This window comes from Dasypus novemcinctus, chromosome 3 (assembly GCF_030445035.2).
Source record: "Dasypus novemcinctus isolate mDasNov1 chromosome 3, mDasNov1.1.hap2, whole genome shotgun sequence".
NCBI classification, from domain to species: domain Eukaryota; kingdom Metazoa; phylum Chordata; class Mammalia; order Cingulata; family Dasypodidae; genus Dasypus; species Dasypus novemcinctus.
Genome location: NC_080675.1, coordinates 44,711,430 through 44,739,306, shown reverse-complemented (window position 1 = coordinate 44,739,306; position 27,877 = coordinate 44,711,430). Strand labels below are relative to the sequence as shown.

General features: G+C 35.2%; 1 protein-coding gene across 7 annotated transcripts in view; it reads left to right on the top strand.

Moving 5' to 3' along the window:
• Nucleotides 1-27,877, top strand: part of FUT8 (fucosyltransferase 8) — a 334,871-nt gene that overhangs the window by 130,640 nt on the left and 176,354 nt on the right. For all 7 annotated transcript variants that reach the window (XM_058293266.1, XM_071213869.1, XM_071213870.1 and 4 more), the window contains one exon: nt 5,826-6,254. In XM_058293266.1, coding sequence (XP_058149249.1) covers nt 6,052-6,254 — 203 coding nt within the window. In that variant the 5' untranslated portion in view covers nt 5,826-6,051. The remainder of the gene's footprint in view (nt 1-5,825; nt 6,255-27,877) is intronic.

Genomic DNA, 27,877 nt, shown 5'->3' with positions numbered 1-27,877 from the left:
GCCTATTCAACAAATGGTGCTTGGAAAACTGGATATCCATATCTAAAAGAAAGAAAGAGGGTGTTATACAAAAATTAACTCAAAGTACATCAAGGACCTAAATTTAAAAACTGAAACCATAAACTTCTTAGGTGAAAATGTAGGAAAACATCTTCAATATCTTGTTGGTGGTGGTTTCTTGGACCTTAACACCCAAAGCATGAGCAACAAAAGAAAAAATAGATAAATGGGGCTGTCTTAAAATTAAACACTTTTGTTCTTCAAAAGACTGTCAAGAATGTTAAAGGGCAGCCTACTCAGTGGGAAAAAATCTTCGGAAACCATTTATCTGATAAGGGATTGATCTTCATTTTTTACAGAGATCACAGAACTTTACGACAAAATGGCAAGCAACCCCTTTTAAAAATTGGCTAAAGAATTGAACGTTTTTCCACAATGGAAATATAAATGGCCAAAAGACACATGAAAAGATGTTCAACAGCACTAGCACTTATGGCCATTATTAAAAGAACAGAAAACTTCAAGTGCTGAGAGTTTTTCGAGAATTAAGAATACTCCTTCACTGTTGAGGGAAATGTAAAATGGTGCAACTTCTGTGGAAGATGATCTGTCGGTTCCTCAGGAAAGTAAATATAGAACTGCCATATGATCTGCTACTAGGAATATATTCAGAAGAACTGAATGCAGGGATATGAGCAGATATTTGCATACTTCTGTTCATTGTGGCATTATTCACAATTGCTGAAACAACCTCTGTTTGTCACCCAATGAGTGGATAAACAAGATGTGGTATATTCATATGCTGGAATACTGTTCAGCTGTAAGAGTAAATCAACTGGGGAAGCACATGATGACATGGAGGAACTTTGAGGATTTTATGTTGAGTGAAATAAAAAGTACGAATATTATATGGTCTCACTGATACGAACTAAACACAATTAGACTTAAGGTGTTGGACTATGGAGTATAGTTTGATGGGAGATGGACTGTGGGATGAGAAGGGGGTGAAGATGCTGGATGTATGTAGATTGTTTAGTAAGGTCAAATGTAAATTTGTGGTAATGGCTGGCCTTGATGGTAACAGCAACTCCATTGAAATTCCTTTATTTTAGTACTGATACAGCACTCTAACTTCCAGATTTAAGAAAGTCCTTTCAAAGATTAAATATAATGCAGTTTATTGTTCCAGAGACATTAAGCATATATGACCTAAAAACCTCTCTAAATACCGAAAGAAATGAATTATCTAAATGCTTTAGTACCTTAAAAAAAAACTTACTTGACTAATTTGCAGAGGGAAGCCTGACATCTTTCAATCCATTTAATATTCTGAAGAAAGGTACTTTGTGAATCCCAAATAGAAATGAATTTGTAAATACTTGAAAAGAAAGCAACCCCCTCTAAGAAGAAATCCCAACAAATACTGCAATATAAATTTTCATAAAAAATTAGCTGATGGTATGTATAGCTAATGTTGAAATATTTTTACCAATAAATTTTAAATATTTTCACTAATATTTTTACAAATAAATTGAGTGGCTTTCATGTGGAAGGCTGTACATACTTTCTTTAATCATTTCATTGTCTTTATGACCAAATCTTACAGACAAAGACAAAAGGACAAATGTGAAGAAAAGTATTTCCTGTAGTTAAAAGGTAACCATAAGACTGCTTGTTTTATGGCCTTATAGACCAGTTTATTTGAATCAATTAAGTGGTGTCTTTTAAGATATGTGTTAACTATAATAAACTGTAAAGTTTATGAATTATTTTATTTTAGAAACATTTTCTTTGTACCATTATCCTTTCACTTGTTTGATTCAGATTTGATTTAATTAGGAATAAAATGCAGTTGAACCTGGTGTGCTGTGATTTTATGATATATGTCACAGTAGTGTATATCTTACATGACATCCTTTCCTCATTCACTTATTTATTAAAAAATATTCATTAGTGCTTACTAAGCACTATCCTATATTCTAAATGCTTGAGTTATATTAGTGAAAAAAATGGGCAAAAATCATGAAGCTTACATTTTAGCAGGCTCATCGTTTAGGCAATAAACTTGATAAATATAAGCCAGTATTATATTGTGGATAGTAGGTAAAGGAAAAATTCTATAGCTTCCCTTTTAAGCCAGGCTAAGGAAAATTACATAGAAAACTCTTATTTTTCGGTTTTGCTTGGTTTTGTTGGTCTTATTTTAAAATATGGATTAAGAACAGTAATGTATGAGGAAATATTTTCTCTAAAAACAGACTTAAAACAGTGCTGTTGATTAAGAGAATTGACCAAGGTTTGCTCCTTCAATGATTTTTTGATTTTTGTAACAACTCCTATAGTGTCAGTGTTGTTGCATGATATATTAATAGTATTTTAGTATTTTGGATTTTTAAAAAAAAATTTATTTCTCTCTCCTTCTCAACCGCCCCCCCCCCCCCATAGTCTGCTTTCTGTGTTCATTCGCTGTGTGTTCTTCTGTGTCTGCTTGCATTCTTGTTAGGCGGCACCAGGAATCTTTGTCTCTTTGTTGCATCATATTGCTGCGTCACCTCTGTGTGTGTGTGGCGCCATTCCTGGGCAGTGTGTGCTTTTCACGCAGGGTGGCTCTCCTTACGGGGTGCACGCCTTGCTCATGGGGCACCCCTACACGGGGAGCGCCCCTGTGTGGTACAACACTCCTTGCGCACGGCAGCTGTGTGTGGGCCAGCTCACCACACAGGAGGCTCACCACACAGGAGGCCCTGGGCATCGAACCCTGGAACCCCTATATGGTAGGGGTTTGAGCCACATCTGCTTCCCATATCTTGGATATTTTCAACAGTAGTATATTAGACAGCCAAAGGGGAGCTGATGCAAAGTAACAGAAGTCTGTTTGCTTTTATAAAGGGTTATTTATTTGGGGTTAAAGCTTTTTGTTAACAAGGCCCTAAAGAGTCCAACTCAAGGTACCATAAGTGGTACTTCCTTACCCAAAGTCTTTTGTCATGTGTTGAAGCAGGATGGCAGGCATGTCTGAGGGTTCAGCCTTCCTCTTTCCTCTTAGGGCTCTGTGGTCCCAGCTTCTTCCAATCTCAGCTGTAGGCTGGCATAGTGCTCCTCTTTCTTTCACTGGGGTTTTTCCCTTTCCAGGTTCAGCTGCTCTGTTCTTGTCACAAGGTCAGGTATAAACTATCAGGTGAATGGTTCATCTCTCTTCCTGGGGCCTCTGTCCTTTCTATGTAGCTGTCTTTCTTTTCTTGCATATCTGCTTCTGTGTTCTTGATTGAATGTCCATTTATGTAGCCCACCAAGGGCTGGATGGGGATTCAATCCTGCACGCCCTAAATGATGTGGTCGAATCAAAGCCCTACTTCATTTACTCAAATAAACATAAAGCCTTCGAATTTAAATCAAAGGGCATCATGCCCAGAGGAACAGACCAGTTTACAAACATAATCTATATCTCTTTTTGGAATTCATTAATAATCTCAAACAGCCACAGTAGTTTATGTAAATTTCAAGTGTTTTTTCTATAATAAAATTTGTTTCTGTTAACTTTTGTTTAGTTGGTAACTGAAGATTTATGATAATTTATAAGTAAGTTAATTATAATTCTAAGTAAATTGTTCCATCTCTTTATTACTTGTAATTTAAACTATCCTTTTTAAAAAGCTGTCTTTACTTTTGTTGTTTATCACAGTTGTTATTTTAAGTTAATTTTGCTATGAAGGCAAATATATATTTTAAAAATTTAAAATCTTATTTTGCATAGTTTTGAATTAGCTAGGATATATTACAAGTTCAGCATATGATATGACAACATTATATGGTGTTGTACATGTTGTCACGTACAATATTATTATGTGTCAATATTTACGTGTTTTGGTTGACTTATTGAATCAAATCTGTCACTTAGGCCCTTCTTCAGAATGGATTCATTTTATTTGTTTTTGGTATCAGAAAGTCCTAAATGTCTATGTTGTTTCTACCTTAGATTAAAAGCAGACCTCATTTGACTGGATCTTTAACCTGTAACTGATGATTAGGCTTTAATTATTTTTGTGTTTTGGTGAATAGATAAAATATTGGAGATTAGAGGAACAGGGTTTGAGAAACAGAATGAACAGTGGAGTAAAAAAGAGTGTACTTGATAGATTTAAGTGAAGAATAGTTATTAAAACAGAGCCAAAGCACCAAAATTTCATTTGTATTATTATTGCTTTTTTATTTGGGACTTAATTCTCAATGAGGACATTTCTCTTTGTTCCATGTTTTCATTCTTTGTCAGTATAAAACAGTAACATCAGGGGAAAATAATATGGGAATGAAGCAAAGTGATTTTTTTTTTTTAAAGATTTATTTCTCTCCCCTTCCCTGCCACCTCGCCCCCCCACAGATGTTTGTTCTCTGTGTCCATTCACTGTGTGTTCTTCTGTGTCTGCTTGTATTCTTGTCAGTGGCACCCAGAATCTGTGTTTCTTTTTTGTTGTTGCGTCATCTTGCTGCGTCGGCTCTCCGTGTGTGTGGTGCCATTCCTGGCAGACTGCACTTTTTTCGTGCTGTACTGCTCTCCTTATGGGGCGCACTCCTTGTGTGTGTGGCTCCCTTATGCGGGGCACACCCCTGCATGGCATGGCACTCCTTGTGCGCATCGGCACTGTGCGTGGGCCAGCTCATCACACGGGTCAGGAGGCCCTGGGTTTGAACTTTGGACTTCCCATGTGGTAGGTGGATGCCCCATCTGTTGGGCCAAATCCGGCTCCCTAGAGTGTTCTTAGGATACTCATTTGAAGAAATTTCTCTTCAAAAATAAGTAATTTTGTGTTTGACTTTTAAAGTCTCTTTCTTAACTTTTCTATCTAGTCTTTCATAATAGACTGTTTAAAATAATTAGTGATAAAGTACTCATCACATTTAATCTTGTACACAGAAACTGTTTCTTGTCTTTACTCTCCTTTTTGACAAAGAACTTTGTGTGTCTGGAGATATGACTTGTCTTTTATAGCTATGGAGTTACCAAATGGTTTTAAAATTATATATTTGTCTACAAATTCTCTCTTTAGAGAAAAATGTTTTGTTTCCAAAGGAAATTCCAGCCTAATGACGAGAAGTGACTAATGAAACCTATATCCAAGCTTGAGAAAGCATGTACATTTATATTTTAAGATATATAATAAACTAAATTTTATTGTTGGTATCTTTAATAAATTTAAAGAAGGGATAGTTCAGTCTGATGCATATTAACATTTGCTTGTGTACCTTGGAGTGGTTGCCAGCTGTTTAATGGCTGTGATAACCTTAACTTGGCTGATATGCATGTTAATTTTAGAATTTATCCCAAAAGTGACAATTTTCTGTCACCTGCAGAGGTAAGTGATGTTATGGCAGGTGTACAGGGAGAGGGAGGGGAAGAATAGGGTTGAGAACTTGCAAGCATTAGTTTACTTATACAGAGAATGTGTTTCTATTTGAGATAATGAAAATATGAGCCCAAAATATATAGTTGAATGCATTTTGTTTGTTTTTGATCGATTATTCAAAGGAACAGTCTTCTAATATCCACATGTGAGTGATTATACAATGATATAATAAGGAAAAGTGATGATAGAGCTTAGAGAACTTCAAGATTTAGATTGAATTAATCTGGTACCTGGTAGTTCCTTATATACACACTTGAGTTAACATACAGATTTAAAAGCTTTTGCTTTTTTACTTGTTAACTAGGTACCTGCCATTCTGTTGGCCAGTCAATACCAATGTGTTTCCTTTAACTCCATGATTTTCAACATATGCTATTTTACATATGTTAAATAATTTAAATACATTTCTTACTCTTTCCACAGCATACGGAGTCTGAGAATCACAGAGCAATAAAGCTTCCTACTCATCCCATCGGGAGGATCTCTTTGAAAGATTCACCATAGCGCTACCAGAAAGAATAATTTGTCTGAAGTTTCATGTGTTGAAACAACAGAAGGCTACCTCCTTTGCACTAGCTATAAACAGAGCTACGATGTTTTCGATTCTTTGAGGTCCAGGAAGCCAGAGGAGTGAGTTGAAAATCTGAAAATGCGGCAATGGACTGGTTCCTGGCGTTGGATTATGCTCATTCTCTTTGCCTGGGGGACCTTGCTGTTTTATATAGGTGGTCACTTGGTACGAGATAATGACCACCCTGATCACTCTAGCCGTGAACTGTCCAAGATCCTGGCAAAGCTTGAACGTTTAAAACAGCAAAATGAAGACCTGAGGCGAATGGCTGAATCTCTACGGTAGGTTCTAAAAAACTGAAGGAAGAATGATAAAAATATTGTGCTTCAATTTTAGGTGCAGGCTTTCATTCAACTGTTAAAAATACTTAATAATTTATATAAAAATCTATCTTTGCAAAAATTTAATTCTCAGGGGCACTTTTTATACCAATGGTGTCTCTATAGTCTTTATATATTTAATAAAGAGAATTTCTCCATGGTGACAAATCTTATTTTGCATATGAATTTTAATATAGAAAACTATGCCATTTATGTACTTATATTTCATTTTAAATTATCTTCAGCATTTTGATAATTCTGATATATTAAATCCAAACCTTTTATTAAAATTTTTTAAATATTAAAAATGTTTTATTTCTGACAGCATTATGATGTTTAACTATAACTTATTAAAATGAAAAATAATTCATCCTTACAGTTAAAAAGATAGACCTGGAATCTGGAGAATTATTATCCTTGCTACTTCTAGATCTATAAGAAAAAATAGAAGACATCAACTGTTTGGAACATCAAAAGTCTCATATTGTCAGGGAGGAAATGAACATAGTATATATAGATGACCTCAATATTTTTTATTCAACATTATTAGGTTTAAAAGTTATCTGGTCTACTAAACAAAATGGAAACTTTACAAGTGAAAAGTTAAATATATCAAAAACAAGAGTTATCTTATATTGATCACTTGTTTGTCATAGATTTTATGAATTCAAAATGAAAAAATTGATTATTTACAATATTCATTATGCTTTCTATAGAAGTATTTAAAACTTGCAGTCTATGATGGTCTAAAATATGAGGGCAATACATGATGATGGAAATGTTAGCAACCGCTGTTAGAGGGCACTGATTTGGCATGCTATTGTGGTTGACACTGTTGACCACTTTATATTCTTCTAGAATTTTGGTCTAGTGAGAAAAAGAACTCTGTTTTGTTCACTGCTGTATCCCCAGGACACTGAATAATGCTTAGCACATAGAAAGCAGTCAGTAGGCATTTCTTAAATGATTTGAAGAAAAAGCCCAAGTCCATTATTTTTTATTTTTTTATTTTTTAGGAGGTACCAGGGTTGGAACCCAGGACCTTGTACATGGGAAGCAGGCACTTAACCACTGAGCTACATCCGCTTCCCAATGAGAGTTGGTTTTTCCATTTGTATTGTTTTATTTGTTTGTTTTAGGAAATACCAGGGATCAACCCGGAACCTTGTACGTGGGAAGCAGGTGCTCAACCACTTGATCTACATCCGCTCCTCCATTATTTTATTTAACTATTATTGAATTTTCTTAGCAAAAAGGGCATAATTTTCCAATAAAATAAAATGCCCTTTTTATGTTCCATTCATTTTGCTTGATTGCTTGTGCATATTATTAATATTAACCATTTCTTTTTTTCCCAATAATCTCATTGTTGCTCTTTTTTAAAAAAATGAGATTAAATGCACCTTGTGGCTGAGTGGGAAGAGGTAATGTGATAGTAATAAACGCTAACTTTCCTATGTCTGCTGTGTGGCAGGCATGGCGTTAGACCCTTTTGGATATATTCTCATTTAGTTCTTATTTTTTAAACAACTATAATTTTTATTTTAACATCATTTCCAATTTACAGAAAGGTTGCAGGAATAGTGCAAAGAACTTTTCCCCCAAACCATCTGAATCACCTTGAATCGTTTAATATATAATTCCTGAAAAACTACAGGTCTACGTAACCATGATAATATCATCAAAATCAGGAAATAACATTGATAAATTACTATTTAATTTTTAGATCTTGTTCAAGTTTTGCCAGTTTTTCCAACCATTTCTTTCATAGCTAAATGATCAAAACTAAGATTACATGTTGCATTAATTTGTTCATGTCTTCTTTAGTCTTCTTTAAGCTAGAACAATTTCTTAGTGTTTGACTTGAATGAACTTTCCACTTTTGATAACTAAAAGTCTGTCTGTTTTGATCCTCACTTTGGGTTTGTCTGATGTTTCCTAATATTAGATATGGATTATGCATTTAGGGCAGAGATGTCATACAAGTATTGTTGTGTCCTTGTTGCATCATATCAGGGGATACATGATATTAATTTGTCCCATTAGTTGTGATGTTAACTTTGATCACTTGATTAAAATGATGTGAATATACTCTTCTTTTTTATAATTAATGGGTGCTTTGTAGAGAGGTACTTCAGTAAGAATCTAAATATACTCTTATCCATTAGTTCTAGTTAGCATCCCTTGATATTTCTTGGCTGAAGTAATTATTGCTGTGATGGTTGCCAATGGTGATTTCTCGTTCTGTCATTCCTTCTATATTTATTAATATTCTACTGTAGGGAAGAAATTTCTCTTTTCCTTTCTTGTTTTATTTCTTTGTATATCATTGTTGATGTATTGCTTCTCATTTTATTCATTGGGTTAACATCCATTACAATCATTATTTATTTTAATGTTCAAATTATCCCAGATTTGGCCAGGTAAGAATCCTTTAAAACTGCCTTCTGTGTCCTATTTAGACATTTCCATTATTCTTTCATCATTTTACTTTTAAATATTCCAGATTTCTATCATACTTCCTCAACTCAGACTTGGACTCAGCCATTTCTTTAAGGAATCCTAGTTCCTTTTTTAAAAAAATTTTTGGATATTGGTATTTAGAGATCAAAATCTGGATGCTAGGTGTGTTTTTCCTTATTGGAGTGTCTCTGCTCCAAGGCCTTCTCAGCAGACAAGAACTAGGCAATATATATGTGCGTACATATACACACGGATACATTTCCTTCTGTAGTTTTACAGTGATCTGTATGTTTTGAAAATCACCAATACCTTCAATTCTAGCTCAACACCATAGGGTTCTTTTTTAGTATTTTACCCTTCCATATTTGTAATTTTCTTTTCCAGTAGTCTTCAGAAACCTGGCTGGCATTATTCCCAACATATTTTCTTAATGGATCAATCCCCCATATGTGAAGGACTCAGTTGCCATTGCCCCCACCTAGATGACTACCCGGCTTACTTCCACCAAATAGTTTTGGACTGAATATTCAGGGATGGAGGAAAAAAAGGAGGGAGGAAAGAAGAAAGGAAGGAGAGTCTCATTTAATTCTTGGCATTCAGAGAGCTAAATTGACAAAACCAACATCTGATTCAATTCTTATGACAACAGATTTCTGCATCTTCCACAGGCTTTTAAGCACATGGTGGATGCTGAATGTGTACTTGCCAAATGGTACATGTACTATATCTGATTGTTAAAGAAGCAACAAACTATTATGGAGTAACTCGGTGATGAACACAAATGGCAGCTTACTTCTTGACTACAGAGAAACATTAATTGCTTTGATACTTATCTAACTCATAAACACTGGTAGAATAATATTCAGTATAGCAGGAAAGGAAATATAATTGTTAATGCAGAAAAAAGATTAATTATTTCTTATAATTGGAAATATGTCCTGTAATGCACGATTTCTCAAATCAATATATTTCATATAAATGAAAGCCATTATGTGTGTGATGTTATTAGCATAAGTACAGACATACAGATCAATGGAATACAACTGAGAGCCCAGAAATAAACCTTGGGTCTACAGTCAGCTGATATTCACCAAGGGTGCCAATACTATTCAATAAGAAATGGTTTACCTTCTCAACCAATTCTATAATGTTGTTAAGGAGAAACAGTTGTGCACATAGAACAGTAACAAACAATTCAATACAGTAAGTAATGGTGTTAAATTGTGTTTTACATGTTATAAGGACTGTAGTTGTTTTAGAGAAAAGAGAACAATGACTTCAAGAATACATGAGATTTGAAGGAGATGAAATGCAATCATTGTTAAAAAATGGAGGTAAATTGGTGTTCTGGACTTGGGAACAACATAAGGAAGACCTAGGAATGGTAATGACAAGCTATTCCCTCTAAAATAGACTCATTGTGTTTACTTATCTCTTGCTGTATAACCACCCCGAAACATGGTAACTTAAAATAACTGTTTATTTGCTTATGGTTTTGCAATTTGGTTGGTCTCAGCTGGGCAGTTTTTCTAGTCTTGTCAAGGGTCACTCACACAGTCGTAGACATCTTGTTGCTCAGCTTTGGTTGGATAGTCCAAGATGACTGCACCCATGTGCTTGGTGATTAGCCAGGGCTGCCAGCTGCTTCCAGTCCATGTCAAATCTCCAGCTGGATATCCTTGGTTTCTTACATAGAGGTAGTAGTGTTCCAAGAAGGCAAGATCAGACTTTGCAAGGCCTCTTTAGGCTGAGACTCAGAAATCACAGTGTCACTTCTATCAAATTCATCAGTAAGTTGATTGCATCTATGTCTGATTATATCTACAATCACCTGAGGAGATTTAAGTCTACAAACTGTCCTCACAGTAACAATTAGACTGGTGCTTGCTTGACCAAACAACTGGGCATCGTTACCTGGTGAAGATGACACAAGAGCCTAACCATCACACAAGTCATAGTGCCAACCCATATTCAGGAACTTGAGAAATAGACCCACTGTTTGGTGGGAATAACTGCAAATACCTTATAGCCATGTTAAACCTACCACTCTCATCTCTAGAAATAAGGTCGAATCAATTGGGTTATTAGGTCAAGTAAGGGTTGTCCTAAAAGCTAGGGTCCAGAGTTTAGACTTGATAGATAATAGGGAGCCATTGTCAGTTTTAGTAGAGGAATGGCACAGTGAAAATGATTGAGGAAGATTTAGATTGGCACGTGAATTCTGGCCATGAGTCTGACTAGAGTTAAGAGATTGAGAAATTCTTACAATATTAATCTAGACATAAGGTGATGCATCTTCTAGACTTAAAGTTAATGATTGAGTGTTTACTTGGGTACTTAGGTACATATGCTTATTTTCCCATGCTTTCCTCATGCTTTTATTTCCTAAACATCCTATTCTTACTTTTTAATTGCTAGCATGGTAGGTATAAATGTAGTAGGCTTTCCTTTAAAATCTTAAAAATTACCTTACCACTTTCTCAGCCTGCCACTCTACAGGAATACCCTTTCATGCTTCATGTTTGTTTTTTCTCAGTGTTTAATAATGTGAAATTGCTACTGGCCGACATAATTTTTGCTTATCTTGATTTGAAACCTGCTGCTTTGCCTCTCAGTCAGAGATGAAATTTAGAAAATACCCTGAAAATTTGTGAAGCTTATGCAGAAACCACTTGAGCATTGATGCCCAAATTGGACAGATGTCAGAATCTGACTGTTTATAAAATCTAAAGAATTCTTAATTGACAACTTTCTCTTTCATTACATCCTTGTCATTCTAGGGGCATTTATTTTTGAGAACACAATTTAAAAAGTTCAAATGTGGTCTATTCATAAGGTTGTTTTCGTTTTTTGTTCCAGGAAAGCAGAAGAGATTTCTTCTGAAATTTAGATGCCACCTGTGAACTGTAAATTTACAAACCACAAAGAATACATAATTAACCTATTTTCTTTTTTCCCCCAGCCAGGATATATTAGAGTCCAAGTAGGAAAATTTGTACCGGATAACAGGGTTGTGGAAGTTAACTTGAATATGATTTTTCACAGGTCATGTTTTGTTCTGTTTGAAAAACTTGTAGTAGAACCAAGGGGATGCCTTTGTTCTAGATGGTTAGTTTGAAGATTTGTTCTGTCTGTAACTTTCCACCTCTCAAAATATAGGGAATGTACTTATTCTTAGGGCAAGTGACCTGGATTGGAATGTATAGAGTACCTGCTATTTAGGTATAACCTTCCCTTTTAATGGCTTTTGTTGTCACCAGTCCTCCATCCATTATCACTTATTCTGGCAAGAATATCTGTTTTTCCGTATTATTTGAGATTTTTTAAAAAGTTGCCTAGCCCTCCCAGCCAGAGGAGTGGGTGTGTGACCCAGGCTATGTTAATCAAATAGTTTTCTTCCTGGAATTTGTATTAACTTTTTAATATATTGCTGGACTCAATTTGCAAATGTTTTGTTTAGGATTTTTTCTTTGTTAACAAAAGATACTGAACATATGATTTTTCCTTATAATGTCCTGCAGCAGACATATTCTATTCTTTAAATAAGTTTGTATAAAATCGTTTTCTCTTTTTTTGAAATATTTCATAGAATTGCACCAGTAAAGCCATTTGGGCCAAAGTCTTTTTTTTTTTTTTCCTTTTTGGTGTGGGAAGATCTTTAATTCTGGATTTGATCTTTTTTTTTTTAAAGTTTAGCTTTGACTCTTTTTTTTTTTTAGAGATTTATTTATTTTTATTTATTTCACTCCCCCCACCCCCAGTTGTCTGCTCTCTGTGTTCATTCACTGTGTGTTCTTCTGTGACTGCTCCTATCCTTATTAGCAGCACCAGGAATCTGTGTTTCTTTTTTGTTGTTGTTGTGTCATCTTGTTGCGTCAGCAATCCGTGTGTGCAGCGCCATTCCTGGGCAGGCTGCTCTTTCTTTTGTGCTGGGCACCTCTCCTTACAGGGTGCACTCCTTGCACATGGGGCTCCCCTACGTGGGGGACGCAACTGTGTGGCAGGGCACTCCTTGTGCGCATCAGTACTGTGCATGGGCCAGCTCCACATGGGTTAAGGAGGCCCGGGGTTTGAACCTCCAACCTCCCGTGTGGTAGGCGGATACCCTATCCATTGGGCCAAGTCCACTTCCCTGGATTTTATCTTTTTAGTAGAAAGTAAACTATTCAAATTTTCTTTTTTTTCTTGTGTCAGTTTTGGTTAAGATGTGCTTTTTTAAGGAATGTGTTGATTTTATCAAAGTTTTCAAATATATTAGCACAAAGTTGTTCATAATGCCATCTTATCTTTTCCATACATGTAATATTTGTAGTAATGTCCTTGTTTTCATTCTTAATGTTGGTTATTTGTCTCTTAACATTTAATCATGATAAGTGTTTATCAATTTTATTGATCTTTTAAAAAAAGCAACCTATGGCTTTGTTCTTTTTTCCCTATTCTATGCCTGATTTATATTCTTACTTCAGTAATTTCCTTTCTTAAATTATCTTTGGGTTTATTTTACAGTTCTATTTTAATATTTTTCAGGAAAATTTTATATCTTGATTTTTAACCTTTCTTCTTTTCTAATATATGCTTGGATACCTTGAAATTTCTCTGTAAACACAGGCTTAAGTTACATCTCATAAGTTTTGATAATGCCATATTTTGACTATTATCCAGTTAGAAATTTTTGCAGATTTTGATTGTAATTTCTTCTTTGATTCATGGGTTATTTAGTACTTTTACGCTGAATATTCAAATAGAGAAATTCAATTAATATAATTTAATTTAATTTATTAATTTATTTAGGCGGTTCTCGAGATCTAATCCGGGACCTCATACATGGGAAGCAGGTGCTCATCCACTTGAGCTACATCTACTGCCCTATTTTTGTTTTTGAATTCCAGTTCTTTCACAAAATATAGAATTATATTCTGTATGATTTTAGCTCTTTGAATTTTATTTAATGGCTCTTCAAATAACTTATTTTGGGGAATGTTTAAGAAGAATGTGTATTCTGCTCTTGTTGCATGTGGTCTTTAGGTCATTTAGGTTAGGTTGGTTAATTGTGTTATTCAGATTATCTAAATTCCTACTGATTTTTTAAAAAATTGGCTCATTCTGTCATCTAATGAGAGAGACATGTTAAAATCTCCAAAATGATTGTGGATCTAATTTTACTTTCAGCACTATCAATTTTTGCTTTAATGCCTTTAATCTCTTTTATTTGCTGCATGCAGATTTAGGATTATTTTACCTTTTGTGAATTAACCCTAATTTTGAGATGTCCTTATTTACTTCTAGTAATGATTTTTTAGGTTATTAGTGTAATTTATTTGATGTTAATAGTGCTATACCTATACCAGCTTTCTTTTGGTTAAGGTTTGCAAAGTATGCTTTCTGTCCTTTCAGTTTAAAACTTCTTGGGCCCTTATATTTAAAGTATCTCTCATAAGCAAAATATATTTGGGTCTTGTTATTTTTTATCAGACTGAGATCTTTGTTTTTTTATTTGGATTTTTTTCCCCATTTACTTAAATGTGGCTACTCAATTTAAGTCTACAAACTTTTTCTTTCTTCTCCATTTGTCCCATCTCTTTTTTATCCTTGTTTTCACTTCATTCTTTCTTTTGGATTGATAACATAGTCTTTATTCTATTCTTTCACTTCTACTAGAGTTTTAGTAATAATTCTTTTTCTTTTAATGAATACCCTACCTATTATAATACACATCTTTTTTATCACTGCCATCTTAAATTAATATTTTTATCATTTCCAGAGCATTGCAACAATCTTATAATACTTAAACTTTTAACCCCCCATCTATGTTTGGTGTTGTTATTGTCATTTGTTTTAACCCAACATAAATTAGAGAGTGTACATTATGTTGTTATTTTTGTTTTATTATTCTCCTATACTTCACACATATTTATCCTTTCCAGTGTTCTTTAGTCCTTTCTCTAGTTCAGTACTTTCATGTTGAGTTATTTTTCTCCACCATGAAGAATAACCATTATATTTTATGTAGTATAGATTTGATGGTACTAAATTCTGTCAGATTTTGTTTTCTGATTTTTTTTTCTAATTTTTTAAACTAGAAAAGTTGTAGGGTTACAGAAATTTGCAGAAAATAGAGTTCCTATATATTCCCCCTATTATTAACACTTTTCTTAAATATGTTACTTTTGATACAATTGATAAAAGGATGTTTTTATAATTGTTCTAGTAAACATAATTTACATTACTGTTTATTTTTAAAAATTTTTACTCTGGTAATCTAAAATTTTCCCTTTTCAGCTCATACAAATGTACAATTAACTGGTCTCATTCACATTCATGATATTATGCTACTATACCCACTTTCCATTACCAAAACCTTTTCATCACCCCAAACAGAAATTCTGCAACAGTTAAGCATTAACTCCCCAATCTTTATTCCCACCCCAGCCCCTGGTAACCCATAATCAAGTTTCTGACTGTGAATTTGCTTATTCTAATTATTTCATATCAGTGAAGTCATATAGTATTTGTCTTTTTGTGTCTTGCTTATTTTACTCAACATGTTTTTAAGGTTCATGCATGTTGTCACATGTATCAGAATTTCATTCCTTTTTACAGCTGAGTAATATTCCATCATATGTATATACCAAATTTTGTTTATCCATTCATTGGTTGATGAACACTTGGGTTACTTCCATTTTTGGCAAATATGAATAATGCTGCTGTGTATATTGGTGTTTGAACCTTGCTTTCAATTCTTTTGGATATATTACTAGAAGTAGAATTGCTGGATCATATGGTAATTCTATTCATAACTTTCTGAGGAACCACCAAATGTTGTCCACAGTGGCCACACCATTTTACATTCTTACCAACAATGAATGAATGTTCTTCTTTGTATATATCCTCTCCAACACTTGTACTTTTCCAATTTTTAAATACTAGCCATTCTACTGGATATGAAATGCTATTTCATTGTGGTTTTGATTTGCATTTTCTATAATATCTAAGGATTTTGAGCATCTTTTCATGTACTCTTTGGCCATTAGTGTATCTTCTTAGAGAAATGTCTATTTAACTCTTTTGTCCATTTATTAATTGGGTTTTCTTTTTGTTGTTGGGTTGCACGTGTTCTTTATATACTCTGTATATTAAACCCTTGTTGATATGTGCTTTACAAATGTTTTCTTCCTTCAGTAGGTATTTTTACTTTCATGATGAAATCTGTTGATGCAAAAACTTTAATTTTTATGAAGTCCCCAATTATCTATTTTTTTTCTTTTGTTGCTTGTGTTTTGTATGTGAAGTCTAAGAAACCATTGCCTAACACAAAATCCAGAAGATGCTTCCCTATATTTTCTTCTAGGAGTTGTATAGTTCTTGTTCTTACATGGCTCTTTTTTTAATTTATCCAGTTTGAATCTGGAAGGTGGTGAGTTTTATCAGTTTTTAAAAATTCTCATCCATTATCTCTTCAATACTTATGTACCATTCTTTCTCTTCTCTCCTGGAACATCAATTACAAGTATTGTTAGTTTTTCTTACTGTGCCTCACATGCTTTTCATATGTCTTTCTCACTCTAATTTCTCTTCAGTTTGTATATTTTCTACTGACCTGTCTTCTAGTTTTCTTAACCTATCTTTTGCTGCATTCGTTCGAATATGCACCCATTCTGTAATTTTTCTTTGTGTTTCTATACCATTAAATTGGGTATTTTTGATAATTCATGTATCTTTGGAAATTCTCCACTTTTCAAATATGTTGTCTATTTTCATATTAGTTTCTTTAACATATTTATTTTAATATAGCTCTTGTATTATCTGCAAATTCCAATGTCTGGATAATCTTTGGATTGATTTAAGTTGAATTTTTTCTTGATTATTGGTCAATTTTTCTGCCTCTTTGCATATCTAGTAATTTTTAAAAAAATTTGAGTCATCTGCTATATGTAAAGGAACTGTGAAGGCTACAGAGGCTTTTTTTCTGCTGGGATATATTATCTAATATTTGTCTCAGTTCAGTTAGGGATTGAGTTGGTTCATGACTGTGTTGTGGTTTTAGTAAAATTTACTCACTTTTCACTTCCCCCTTCCTCAGTCTTAGTCCTTCTAGGGATTTGATTGTGAACCTGGTGAATTTCTCCTCAAACCTGAAACACTTGAGAACTTTCAGTTGCCAGTTAAAGATTTTGAGCAGTGCTCTCTGGCCTCTTGGACTATGCTGCTATTAAATTTGACAAATACCTTGCAGAGAGACTATCTGTTAGTTTAATGTAGATGTCAAGTAGGATTTGTCTCATAAAGATCACAAGAGCATGAGAGAGTTTAGTCTGTCTATTAATTGCTCTTTAGCATCCCTCAGAGCCCAGAATTCAGCAAGTATACCATGGACAAAACTGGCTATGTTGAGTGCTCTTCAAGTTTTCAGATTTTACAACAGCTTTCTGTGTGATTTAAGTTTGTATATCATTTCATAATCCAGAATTAGCAGATGCCCTCAAGTAAGAAAATGGCTACTTCTAGACTGCTTCCCTGTATAATTTTATTTAATCCTGCACTTGTGCAGCTCTCTGATTGCTTTAAGAAGGTTATTTTTACAATTTATCTGAATTTTTGCTGTTGTAGTCACAATTATTACAGTGAGAATTGGGTTTGCCATGACTTACCATATCATATTTGTAGTCTGATATGCTCTCCTTGGACTGATAATAGTTAGAGTTCATTCATTCCAGTGGTGCTGACTTAAAGACATTCTCTTTAGTTCCTGTGCCTAGATCCCTGAAGCTGTCCTGGTTTTGCCCTTTTTAAGACCTATATTTTAGGCTTTACTTTAATTCCCTTTTAACCTTGTCTTTAGCTGTACCTCCAATTGGGGAAAAGGAAAAGAAGTATTTCAGGTAGATTGGAAGTTTTTTAAATTGTCAAAGTAATCTGCCTGTTGACTGCTAAAGGACATCTAATAGGAGAACTAGATATTGGCATCAGATTTAGATAGTTTGAGCTTGATGTGCTTGTTGAACCCTTCTAGCAAAATTGGAAATGAGTGTGTAACCCAGAAAAATTAAAAAGCCAGGACAAGAGAGAAAGTTTCCTTTGGGAGCCTTCTACATAGAAATGATTGCCAAAAAATACATGAAACAGTGAAAATTTTTCTTTTCACTTCAGGTGAACACCATAAATTTGGTAGAGGAGGTAATGTGGCAAAAGCATTAGCATATTTTATTTGCATTGCCAGCAAGAAGCTCACATGGTAGAAAAAAAAATTGTTATCTTAACCTATGTACCTGTTTCCATGAATGTAAAAATGTGATACGTTGCAGAGAAGAATGGATCACAATCTGTCCACACTATTGTGTGTGTGAACATGATCTGAAAATAAGTCAGTGTCCATTTATTGATATTATTCCTAGTTCTTGCTTACTTTTACTATATATAAATCAAACTTACCTTGTAGTACCTCTGATTCTTTCTTGCCTTTAAGTTTTATTATATGCTTAAATATAATTTGATGTCTTCTCTCTGCCCTCTCAAGGCAGCTTGTATTTAGAGCTGAAGTAGGGCTGAGAGAGGAGATTGAGGATGTTTAGAAATGGGCAGTCTGGTGATATGGAAGGAGCATGGGGTTTAATATCTATTTTCAATGTTGTTAAGTTTTAAATGGGATTTTTAAAAAATCTAGAAGAATTCCTGCTTATTAGTAGGTTCTCAATAAATAGATTTTTAGCTAATAGTAGCTGTTGTCTGAAAGAGAGAAACCTACCACCACCAACAGGGATGGAGTCTCACCATGTGTAAGGCTGGCAAGAGCATAACAATACCTGTCAGCAGGACCTCAGACTATGGGAACACACTCATTCCACAGTTTGCAGATATCAGGGTTGCTAACAGAAGCATGACTCACCAACACTATGGATAGAACAACATTTTACTTACGTAGAGAAGAGACGGAGTAAAGTCAGCTTCACTAATGGGCCTAGGTTTTCCATAGTCAATGGGTCTCAATCCATGACAGATACAGGGAGCTGTTCTGTGTGCAGCACCTCTCTCTTGAGTATGTGTGCCATAGTGGGTGAACTTAGTTCCCTCCCCGCCTGGGACAGATTAGCCACCAGAGTGTGAACTGGATGCCATACAACATGCCCACTTTAATCAGATTGTGAAAATATGTATATGCTCAGGAAAACAGGGGAAGGAATGTATTGGTAGTTCCCTTATCTAATACGGAATAGTGTTTTATCTTACCAGGCAGGCATATTCTGTCTTGAGCACTCAGGGAAAGGTATCAGACCACCACTAGGGCTGTCCCCTAACAAAGTAGCTAATAATCTAAGAAGTACATAACATTACACATTTTCATAGAATTTAGAATACTTGTTTCCATTTTTTTTTCTAGTAAGGGGAAAGAATTATGTAAAATATTTAACAAATGGTTTAGGATTCAGAAAACTTAGCTCTTCTTCAGAGTTACTGTTCATCTGAAGAAATCACTTTACTTTTTTAGCCTATAATCTACAATTGTAGAGAAAGCAGATTAGGTTTGACAATCTCTAATGATCTCATTTAATAAATCTGTATACCTTTATAGAAACAGAATAAATAATGGATTAGGTTAAGTAGAAGCATAGAATGGACTTTATTCCTCATAATTTGGCTTTCAAGACAGAATTATAGATTTTTTCCTTTTTTTTTTTTTTTAACTGGACTATGCTTTTAGATTTGAGAATTGTAATCCATTCTAGGTTTTATCTAGAATATAGGAATTTTAATTATTCATTATCACCACCAGAGAGGCCTATTTGGAAGAATGTAACAGTCCTGGAGAAAGGTATCACATGAATAAAAATAGTCAAATCTCAAATAACTAAATTGAAAAAGGTGGATCTTTATTTTTTATTTGTATTTGAATTGTCCTCTTCTACCTGTAAATGCCATATAGCCAAAGTGAATTTACTTTAATGAAAATTACTTTTTTAATAATGTATGAATATTTTAGCCTTGGGAATTTGATTAATCATTTTTCATACTTTATTCTAGTATTCCTGAATTGATGATGGCTCCAAGGATGATTTTTTTTTTAACAGTTTACATTTTTAAAAAAGTTGTAGGTTTAAAGAAAAATGATGCATAAAATACAGAGTTCCCATACCACTCTATTATTAACACCTTGTATTAGTGTTGTACCTTTGTTACAATACATTAGTATTACCATTTCTTGAAATTTTTGGAAGACGTTGAGCAGGATAGGTGTAAATTCTTGGAATGTTGGTAGAATTACCTTGTGAAGCTTTTCCTGAGCTTTTAGTTGTTGTTGATGTTGGGAGGTTTTTCATTAGTGATTCAATTTCTGTACTAGGTACTAATCTGTTGAGATTGTCAATCTTTTCTTGTGTCATTGTAGGTAGTATGTGTGGTTCTAGGAATTTGCCCATTTCATCTAGGTTATCCAATTTGTTGGTGTAGAGTTGTTCATAGTGTTTCCATATAGTTTTTCTTTCTTTGGTGTTGGTAGTAATGCCCCCTTTTTCATTTCTGATTTTAGTTATTTGTGTCTTCTCTCTTTTTTCTTTGTCCGTCTATTTAAAGGCTTGTCAATTTTATTGGTCTTTTCAAAGAAACAACTTTTGGTTTTGTTTATTATTCTGTTGTTTTATTTTCTATTTCATTTGTCTCGTCTCTAAACTTTATTATTTCCTTTCTTCTTCTTGCTTTGGATTTAGATGTTCTGTTTCTGTATCCTCCAGTTTTGAGGTTGGGTCCCTGATTTGAAATTTTTCTTCTCCTTTAGTTTTTTCTCTGTGTTTTCCTTTATCACCTTGAGCATATTGAGGATCATTGTTTTAAAGTCAAAGTTTGAAGTCTGGTAAGTTCAAAGTCTGTTCCTCTTCATTGATGGTTTCTAGATTTTTATCTTGTTTCTTTGGATGGTTATCATTTCCTGTTTCTTCATTTGTCTTGTAGTCTTTTGTTACACACTGTACATTTCAATATTTTAGAGTTTTAATTATCAGATTTAGTCCTTGGGCTGTCCTTAATCTGTATCCAGTTAATGTAATGAGATAGATTTTTCTTCAATGCAAGGGGCTAATGAAAACCAACCAAGGCAAAAAGCACATTTCATTCTTCTTGCAAATTGGCTCTGCTTTGGCTGCTGGTCTCCTTCAGAGGTTAGCCTTCCTATCAAGAAGATCAGTTCCAGAAAAGTGGAAAGTACAGGGTCCTCTCTGTGTTATCCGAGCCTGAATGGAACCTGAGCAGGGGAGCCTGCTTCTTTCCTGGGCTTTAGCTTGCTAGAGGCCCTAGGAATTCCTTGTTTATCATTTATAGGAGTTCAAGTGAATACTCCCCCATTCCCTTTGAAATAGACCTGTTCCCCCTCCTGCTCTCTTGTGTGAAGTAATACAGGTAATACTTTGCTCCAGGCTGTTTCAACTTGCTTTTCATAACTATATCAAACTGCTACAAATGGGAATGTGAGCTGGCACCATCCTGTGGTGTTGACAGGGTGGGGGATTGGGCCAGCAAGAATATCAGGACCTTCTTTTATGACTTTTAAAACTGCATTTTCTTAATTCAGTACATGCTGGATTAATGTAGCCCTTCAAGTTTTCCTTGGTTTTCAGGAATGTTACTATCTTTTAAGATTTCCCTGCCCCCCTTTTCCTAGGGGTTTAGAACAACAGCCGCCCTCATAGCTGGCCCCCAGTCGTCTTAAGTAGTTGATCCACAGTTCAGCATACACATCACAGGTGTTTGGAAGACTAATTCTTTATGTCCCACCCTGGCACCAACAAGCTGCAACAAGAGCTGGAGCTCCAGTCCCCATTGCTGCCTGCCCTGGGTCTGTGGGTCGGGAGACAGTAGCCATTGCAGGGTAGGTGAAACTCACCAGTCTTTGTGACAGTTTACTGGCCTCTTTCTCCCTCTCCTCCCTTGATGCTGCACAGTGTTCCACTAGACGCCAAAGTTTCAAAGTGGTTGATTCAGACAATTCTTGCTAGTTCAAGTTTTGGTGGAGGGATTGATTCCTGGAGCTTCCTGCTCTATTGTCTTCTTGATAAATGAAATTAAATAATAGCAGGCAATATAGCCATAGTAGCTCATCAACTTCACTGTCACATGATTTATAGCTGGCATTTAATCTGCTAGTTATTATTTAGAAAAAAACCTCCCTCTTTATTTCTCATTTCTTTTAGGCAAGCTTCTATTTTGGAATGAAGGTTTGTTTTTTAGTTTTATTTTTGAGATTGCCATATTGATGTTTGATAATTCATTTAAGTAAATTCATGAACTAAAGTGATTGTTTAATTTGGTTAAGTCAATATTATATAAGAAGCTATCTAAAGGAGAACAAATAGAAAAAGCCTATGATGAATTACAATAGTTAGAAGAAAGTATAGTATAAAATAGCACACTGTGCTTTCCTTATTATTGTTGTTTGGTTCACATAAAGTGAGTTTGATTTTAATCAAGGTCTTTTGTTTGTTTAAAATTTATGCAAAAGATGTTGCTTGTGTTTCATATCAGAAATGCATAAGAGATTCTGATAAGGTTTGGAGAAAAATAGGTATATTTAACAAATATAAGATGCTATTTCTTCAAATAAACACAGGAAAAGGGACATTCAAAAGAATTCTTTAATGTTAATTGTCATTTATATTCAGTAGCACTTTAAAATATCTGTTTTACCACAGGGTACATGCAGAAGCTAAGTGACTTAGTCGTTTTTCTGGAAGTCAGTGGTAGAAGCAGACCGAATCTTCCAAAGAATTAGGAGTTGTATCTGATTTTCAGTTTAATGCTAACAGTATCATTTTTTATACCTTTTCAAGTTCCCCATCCTTTAAGTTTATTTAACTCTGATCAATTTGTTTTATTAACCTATGGATAATTACAAAATACCTTGTTTCATATTACAATTACGTTTGGTAAGTGTTATGTTTGATTGGAGGTCCCCATGTATTGGTCAAGGTTCCCATCTTTAGGATATACAGATGCAGGTATATAAATATAGAGACAGTATTTAATATTTATTGAACTTAACTATAGTGATAAATTAGTATTTATATAGGTACTTGAGTATACTAATAGGTTAGTATCTATATAGATACTTAACTATGGGAAAGATTAGTATCTCTATAAATATAAATGGCACATTTAGCATACAAGTTTGCTACTCATGTGGGTAATGGCTTTATGGGAAAAGACCACATACTGAATAAGATTAGAGTGAGTTCCTACTTTATTTGGTCAATCATACCAAATAACCTCACAGGGGCCAGAGAGGAATTTATACCTTCTCCCCCCATAATTTTGCCAATAGTTAATATGTTATATGTTATTATAACATATTATATGTTAATATGGTATTATAAAAGCAAGGCTCAGATTGAATTCTCCCACATATACAAACCTAAGTAAGGAGGTACAAAATCTGTCACATGATTTGTTCTGTGCTCTGGCTAGACCCAAGCTCTCTGCCCTTTCAGGCATTGCTACAATATCTTGCGTGAATGGTTCTTTTAAGGTAGTTGTGACATTATTCTAGTAATAGGATTTTGTTTACCTTCTGTTCAGATGTTACAGAATAATTTCACTTAGTACCTGGACACAGGATGGTTTGAAACCTAAGTCTAGGGCACCATTCCAAATCTAGACTACTGCATGAATTATATTATTTCATACTAATTGCAAAATTGGGTGTGCCTCTACATTATTTCTGGGTATTTTACATATGTTTAATTAATTTTACCAATGAAATATCATTTCTAGAATATCTTTAATAACAGACTATCTGGTATTGATTGGAAATAAAGTTGGCTGAAGAGCTAAAGATAGCTGCCTTTGGGATGTGAAATTTTGATTATATTATAGTCTATTAATCCTGAAGTTTTGTTCCCAAATAAAGTACCTGACCACTCCTAGAATATAGATTAGAACACATGTACACCGGTAAATATAAACACATATACCATACAGTTTATGCTAAGGTATTTTAGCAAGTAAATTACTGACAATGTAACCTAATTGTATAGAGACTCTGACTAGACTTTCATTCACGCATATTTATTTACTGTTCACTTTATTTTCGTTCCTATTATGTTTCTAATAATATTTGTATGCAGAGAATCAGTGCTTCAGATGTTGTACTCTGGCCTGTTCTATCTTATTTAAAGGAAATTAAGTCTCTTCTTCCCTCTCCCTACCCTCAGCAGCTACCGTGGCCACTTTCTCCACATCAATGCTACAATTTTCTCCATCACTAATCACAATAGTTCCATAGTAGAATATAGTAAGTCCACTCTAATCAATATCTATTTCTCCATCCTGTGGACCCTGGGATGGTTATGTCCACTCTACCTCTATATTGAGACAGGGCTTAGATTCCACATGGACGATGGATGCAATTCTGCTGCTTGCAGTTGTAGGCATTCTTGGTTCCCTGGTGTGGTGGTTGACCTTCTTCACCTCCCTGTTAGCTGGCTGGGGTAAGTCCAATAAATCAGAGGGTAGGAGTTGCAAGTCTGCTGAGGTTCAGGGCCTGGCTGTCACATGGACAGTCCAGAGATTCAGGTCTCCTGAGTGTACACCAACCCCAGCACCAACCACAGGTCCACTCAAAGTAACAGAAGAGGCATGTGTAGAAAGGTCACATATGAGTCCAGCTCCATCACACTCAGGAACACAGACTCCAAAGTAGAGCCAACTGACATGGCACTGAACTCCAGAGCCATCTGCCATGACCATAGAACCTGTGTGTCTCTGTAGCCCTCAGGAGAGCAAGTACCTGGGCTTGTATCTACTTTAGCTGTCTCTGGGACCCTGCTGAGGTATGTGTAATGTGGCTCCTCTGATGATGTGGGGGCATTTTCAGGACTTGGAGTTGTCCTGGGTGGTACTGCAGGGACAGATGCTGGACATTGTATGTCCTGCCATGGCCCACTGGGTGGACTGGGGGAGAGTGTAAACTACAATGTAAACCATTATCCATGTGGTGCAGCGGTGCTCCAGAATGTATTCACCAAATGTAATGAATGTCCCACAATGATGAAAGAGATTGTTGATATGGGAGGAGTGGGGTGAGGGGGGTGGGGGGTATATGGGGACCTCATAGTTTTTGAATGTAACATTTAAAAATAAAATAAACATAATCCTTCAAAAAAAATAAAGGAAATCAAGATTTATAGAAATTATAGACTATGTAAATGACTCTTAATGACAGTTACCTCAAATACAATACTATAACTTTAGAACAGTCATCTTTTAAGCAATCCCAGTAGCTCTTGTTAGGTTAAAAATCCTACATTATATTAATAGTCCTAGTCTAGTAAGGAGCAACAAACAGGCATATACTAAATTGAACTATGGAACTCTGGGTTTTAATAATGTTTAAAATAGAACAGACTTAGCTTAAATATTTTAATTTAAAGTCTTGTATTTGTAAAACCATGCAAATCAAAAGATGTATCTTGTTCATAAGGGTCAAACTCCAAGAGAATGCAGTTCTCTATATATTACATGCACGTATGTATGCATAAATGTTCATACAGTCACACTCTGTATCCTCCCCTGAGAAGTTCTTTCTCTCCATTGAAGTCTTGTTCAGTTTTTCAAGAACCACATCAAATAATCATCTTCCCAAAGCCTTTTCTCAGTTTTCTTTTATATAGAATCACCTCCTTCCGTGATTCCCCATACTATTTGCTGGCACCTCTCAGGTATTTTATTAGACAGTTACTTTAGTTTTCTTGGCTGCTCAAGCAAATACCATACAATATGATGGCTTAAACAATGGGAATTTATTAGCTCACAGTTTTGAGGTTAGGAAAAAGTCCACATTAATGCATCATCAAGGCGATGCTTTCTCCCTGAACACTGTGATATTCTGGGGCTGGCTGCTGGCAATCCTTGGTCTTTGATCCTTGACTTCTCTATCCATGACAATGCACATGTGGCCTTTCCTGGCCTCTCTGTTCTTTCCTGGATTCTGCTGAATTTCAGCTTATGCTTCCTGTGGCTTTCTCTTTTTGCCTGTCTGAATTTCATTCTGCTTACTCAGGACTCCAGTAATAGGATTAAGTAATAGGATTAAGGTGGGCTATACCTTAACTGAAGTATTCACTTCAAAAAGTCCTACTTACAATGGGTTTACACATAGGAATGGTTTAAGTTTAAGAAGTTTTTCTGAGGCTCTAAGATGGCATTAGAGTTGCTCTTGCATGGCACAGCTGTCTTGTAAAATAGGGGAGAAGGTGTAGAAGTGATCCAATGGAGTCACTTTGGGAACCTGCAGACTAGAAGAGTGCTGCAGGCATCATCTAGGAAAGACTGGGGATGCAGAGACAGAGAGGTGAAGGAAAACTGTGAGTTGATGCCCACCCATCCACCATCCCTAAGGCAAAAAGTCTCAGTAAAACCCATGGCTGCACATCAACAAAGAATGGAAAGGACAGATTACTCCCTGGGAAGGGGGAGGGTGTGGCTGAAGGCTGAGTGTTGGATCTCTTCAGTGAATGTAACCACTATAACACAAATTACTTGTTCAGAAGAATTAATGGAAACTGAAGGATTCATGTTTGTGGAAGGGCTTGCCAAGGAGTGCCATCTGCTGGCCACCTGGGAAAGTGAAGGAGAACAAGCTTGTCTACCCCATTTTTTCCGCAGGCACCAAAGGTCTGGTCTATCCCCCATTAGCAGCTCCCTGCCCTTATTTTGATAACTTAAACAAGGCAATCTTAAGGTTTCAGAAAAAATTAAACCGAAAATCAAAGAACTGTGAAATAGAACCACTAGGCAAGATAGAAATGGATCAACAGAATAAGATCACCAATAAAAGCAGATTCTTAGATATGAACAAAAGATAACAAGCCATACTAAGAAACAGGAAGATATAGCCTGGCTAATGGAACAAATCAAGAATACAGAGGAGACAGATTTGAGAAAAGTAATCAGTGTTGTTCACACAAACCTCTTTAATCATTTTAAGGAGAAGAAGGGAAATATGACTGAAGAGATAAAGGATATTAAGGTGATACTATGGGAGATAAGGAACAATTTGAAAACCTGAAAAAAAATTAACAGCTTGAGACACAATGGATGAGATTAAAAATATATAGTGGGGAAGTGGCTGTGGCTCAAGCAATTGAACTTCCGCTTACCATATGGAGGACCTGGGTTCGATACCTGGGTTCGATCCCTGGGTCCTTCTGGTAAAAAAGAAAAGCAGCCCAGACCTGAGTGGTGAGGCACAGGTCCCCACATGGCACGGAGAGGTGCAGGCCACCACGTGGTGAAGCAACACACCAAAAAGATGATGATGCAATCCGATAGGAAAAAAAAAAAAATATTAGAGGCATGTAACAGCAGATTTGAAATGGTAGAAGAATGAATAAGTGAAATTGAGGATGGAACATTTGAACTTGAAAAGACTGGAGAACAGACAGAAAAGAGAATGGAAAAAATTGAATAGGGTCTCAGAGAATAGAATGACAGGAAATGAATTCTTGGCTGGCAAGAATTGCACAAACATATGTGTTATAGGTGTCCCGGAAGAAGAGAATGGAAAAGGGGTAAAAATACTCACTGAAAATTTTCCAATCCTTATGAAATCTTGAATATCAATATTCAAGAAGGAAAATGCACTCCAAACAGAATAAATCCAAATAGACCTACTCTGAGACACCTACTATTCAGAATGCCAAAAGCGAAAGATAAGGAGAGAATTCTGAGAGCAGCAAGAGAAAAGCAATGTACTCCTTCCAAGGGAGACTCAATAAGGCTAAGTGCTGATCTGTCATCAGAAGCCATGCAGGTGAGAAGGCAGTAATACGATATATTTAAGGTTCTGTTAGAGAAAAATTGCCAGCCAAGAATTCATTTTCTGGCAAAAACTATCCTTCAGAAATGAAGATGAGTTGAAAGTGTTCACAAACGAAAACTGAGAGAGTTACCAAGATACTGTATTTACAAGAGGTATTAAAGGGTATGTTAACAGCCTGAAAGGAATAGACTGGAGCAAAGTATAGAAATTAATATAAATAAGAGAAACTGAAGGGGTTAAAAGACAGACAGTAGTACGATATGAGAGCAGAAAGCCAAGGGATAAAATACACAAAGTAAATAACGCCTATACAGTACTAACA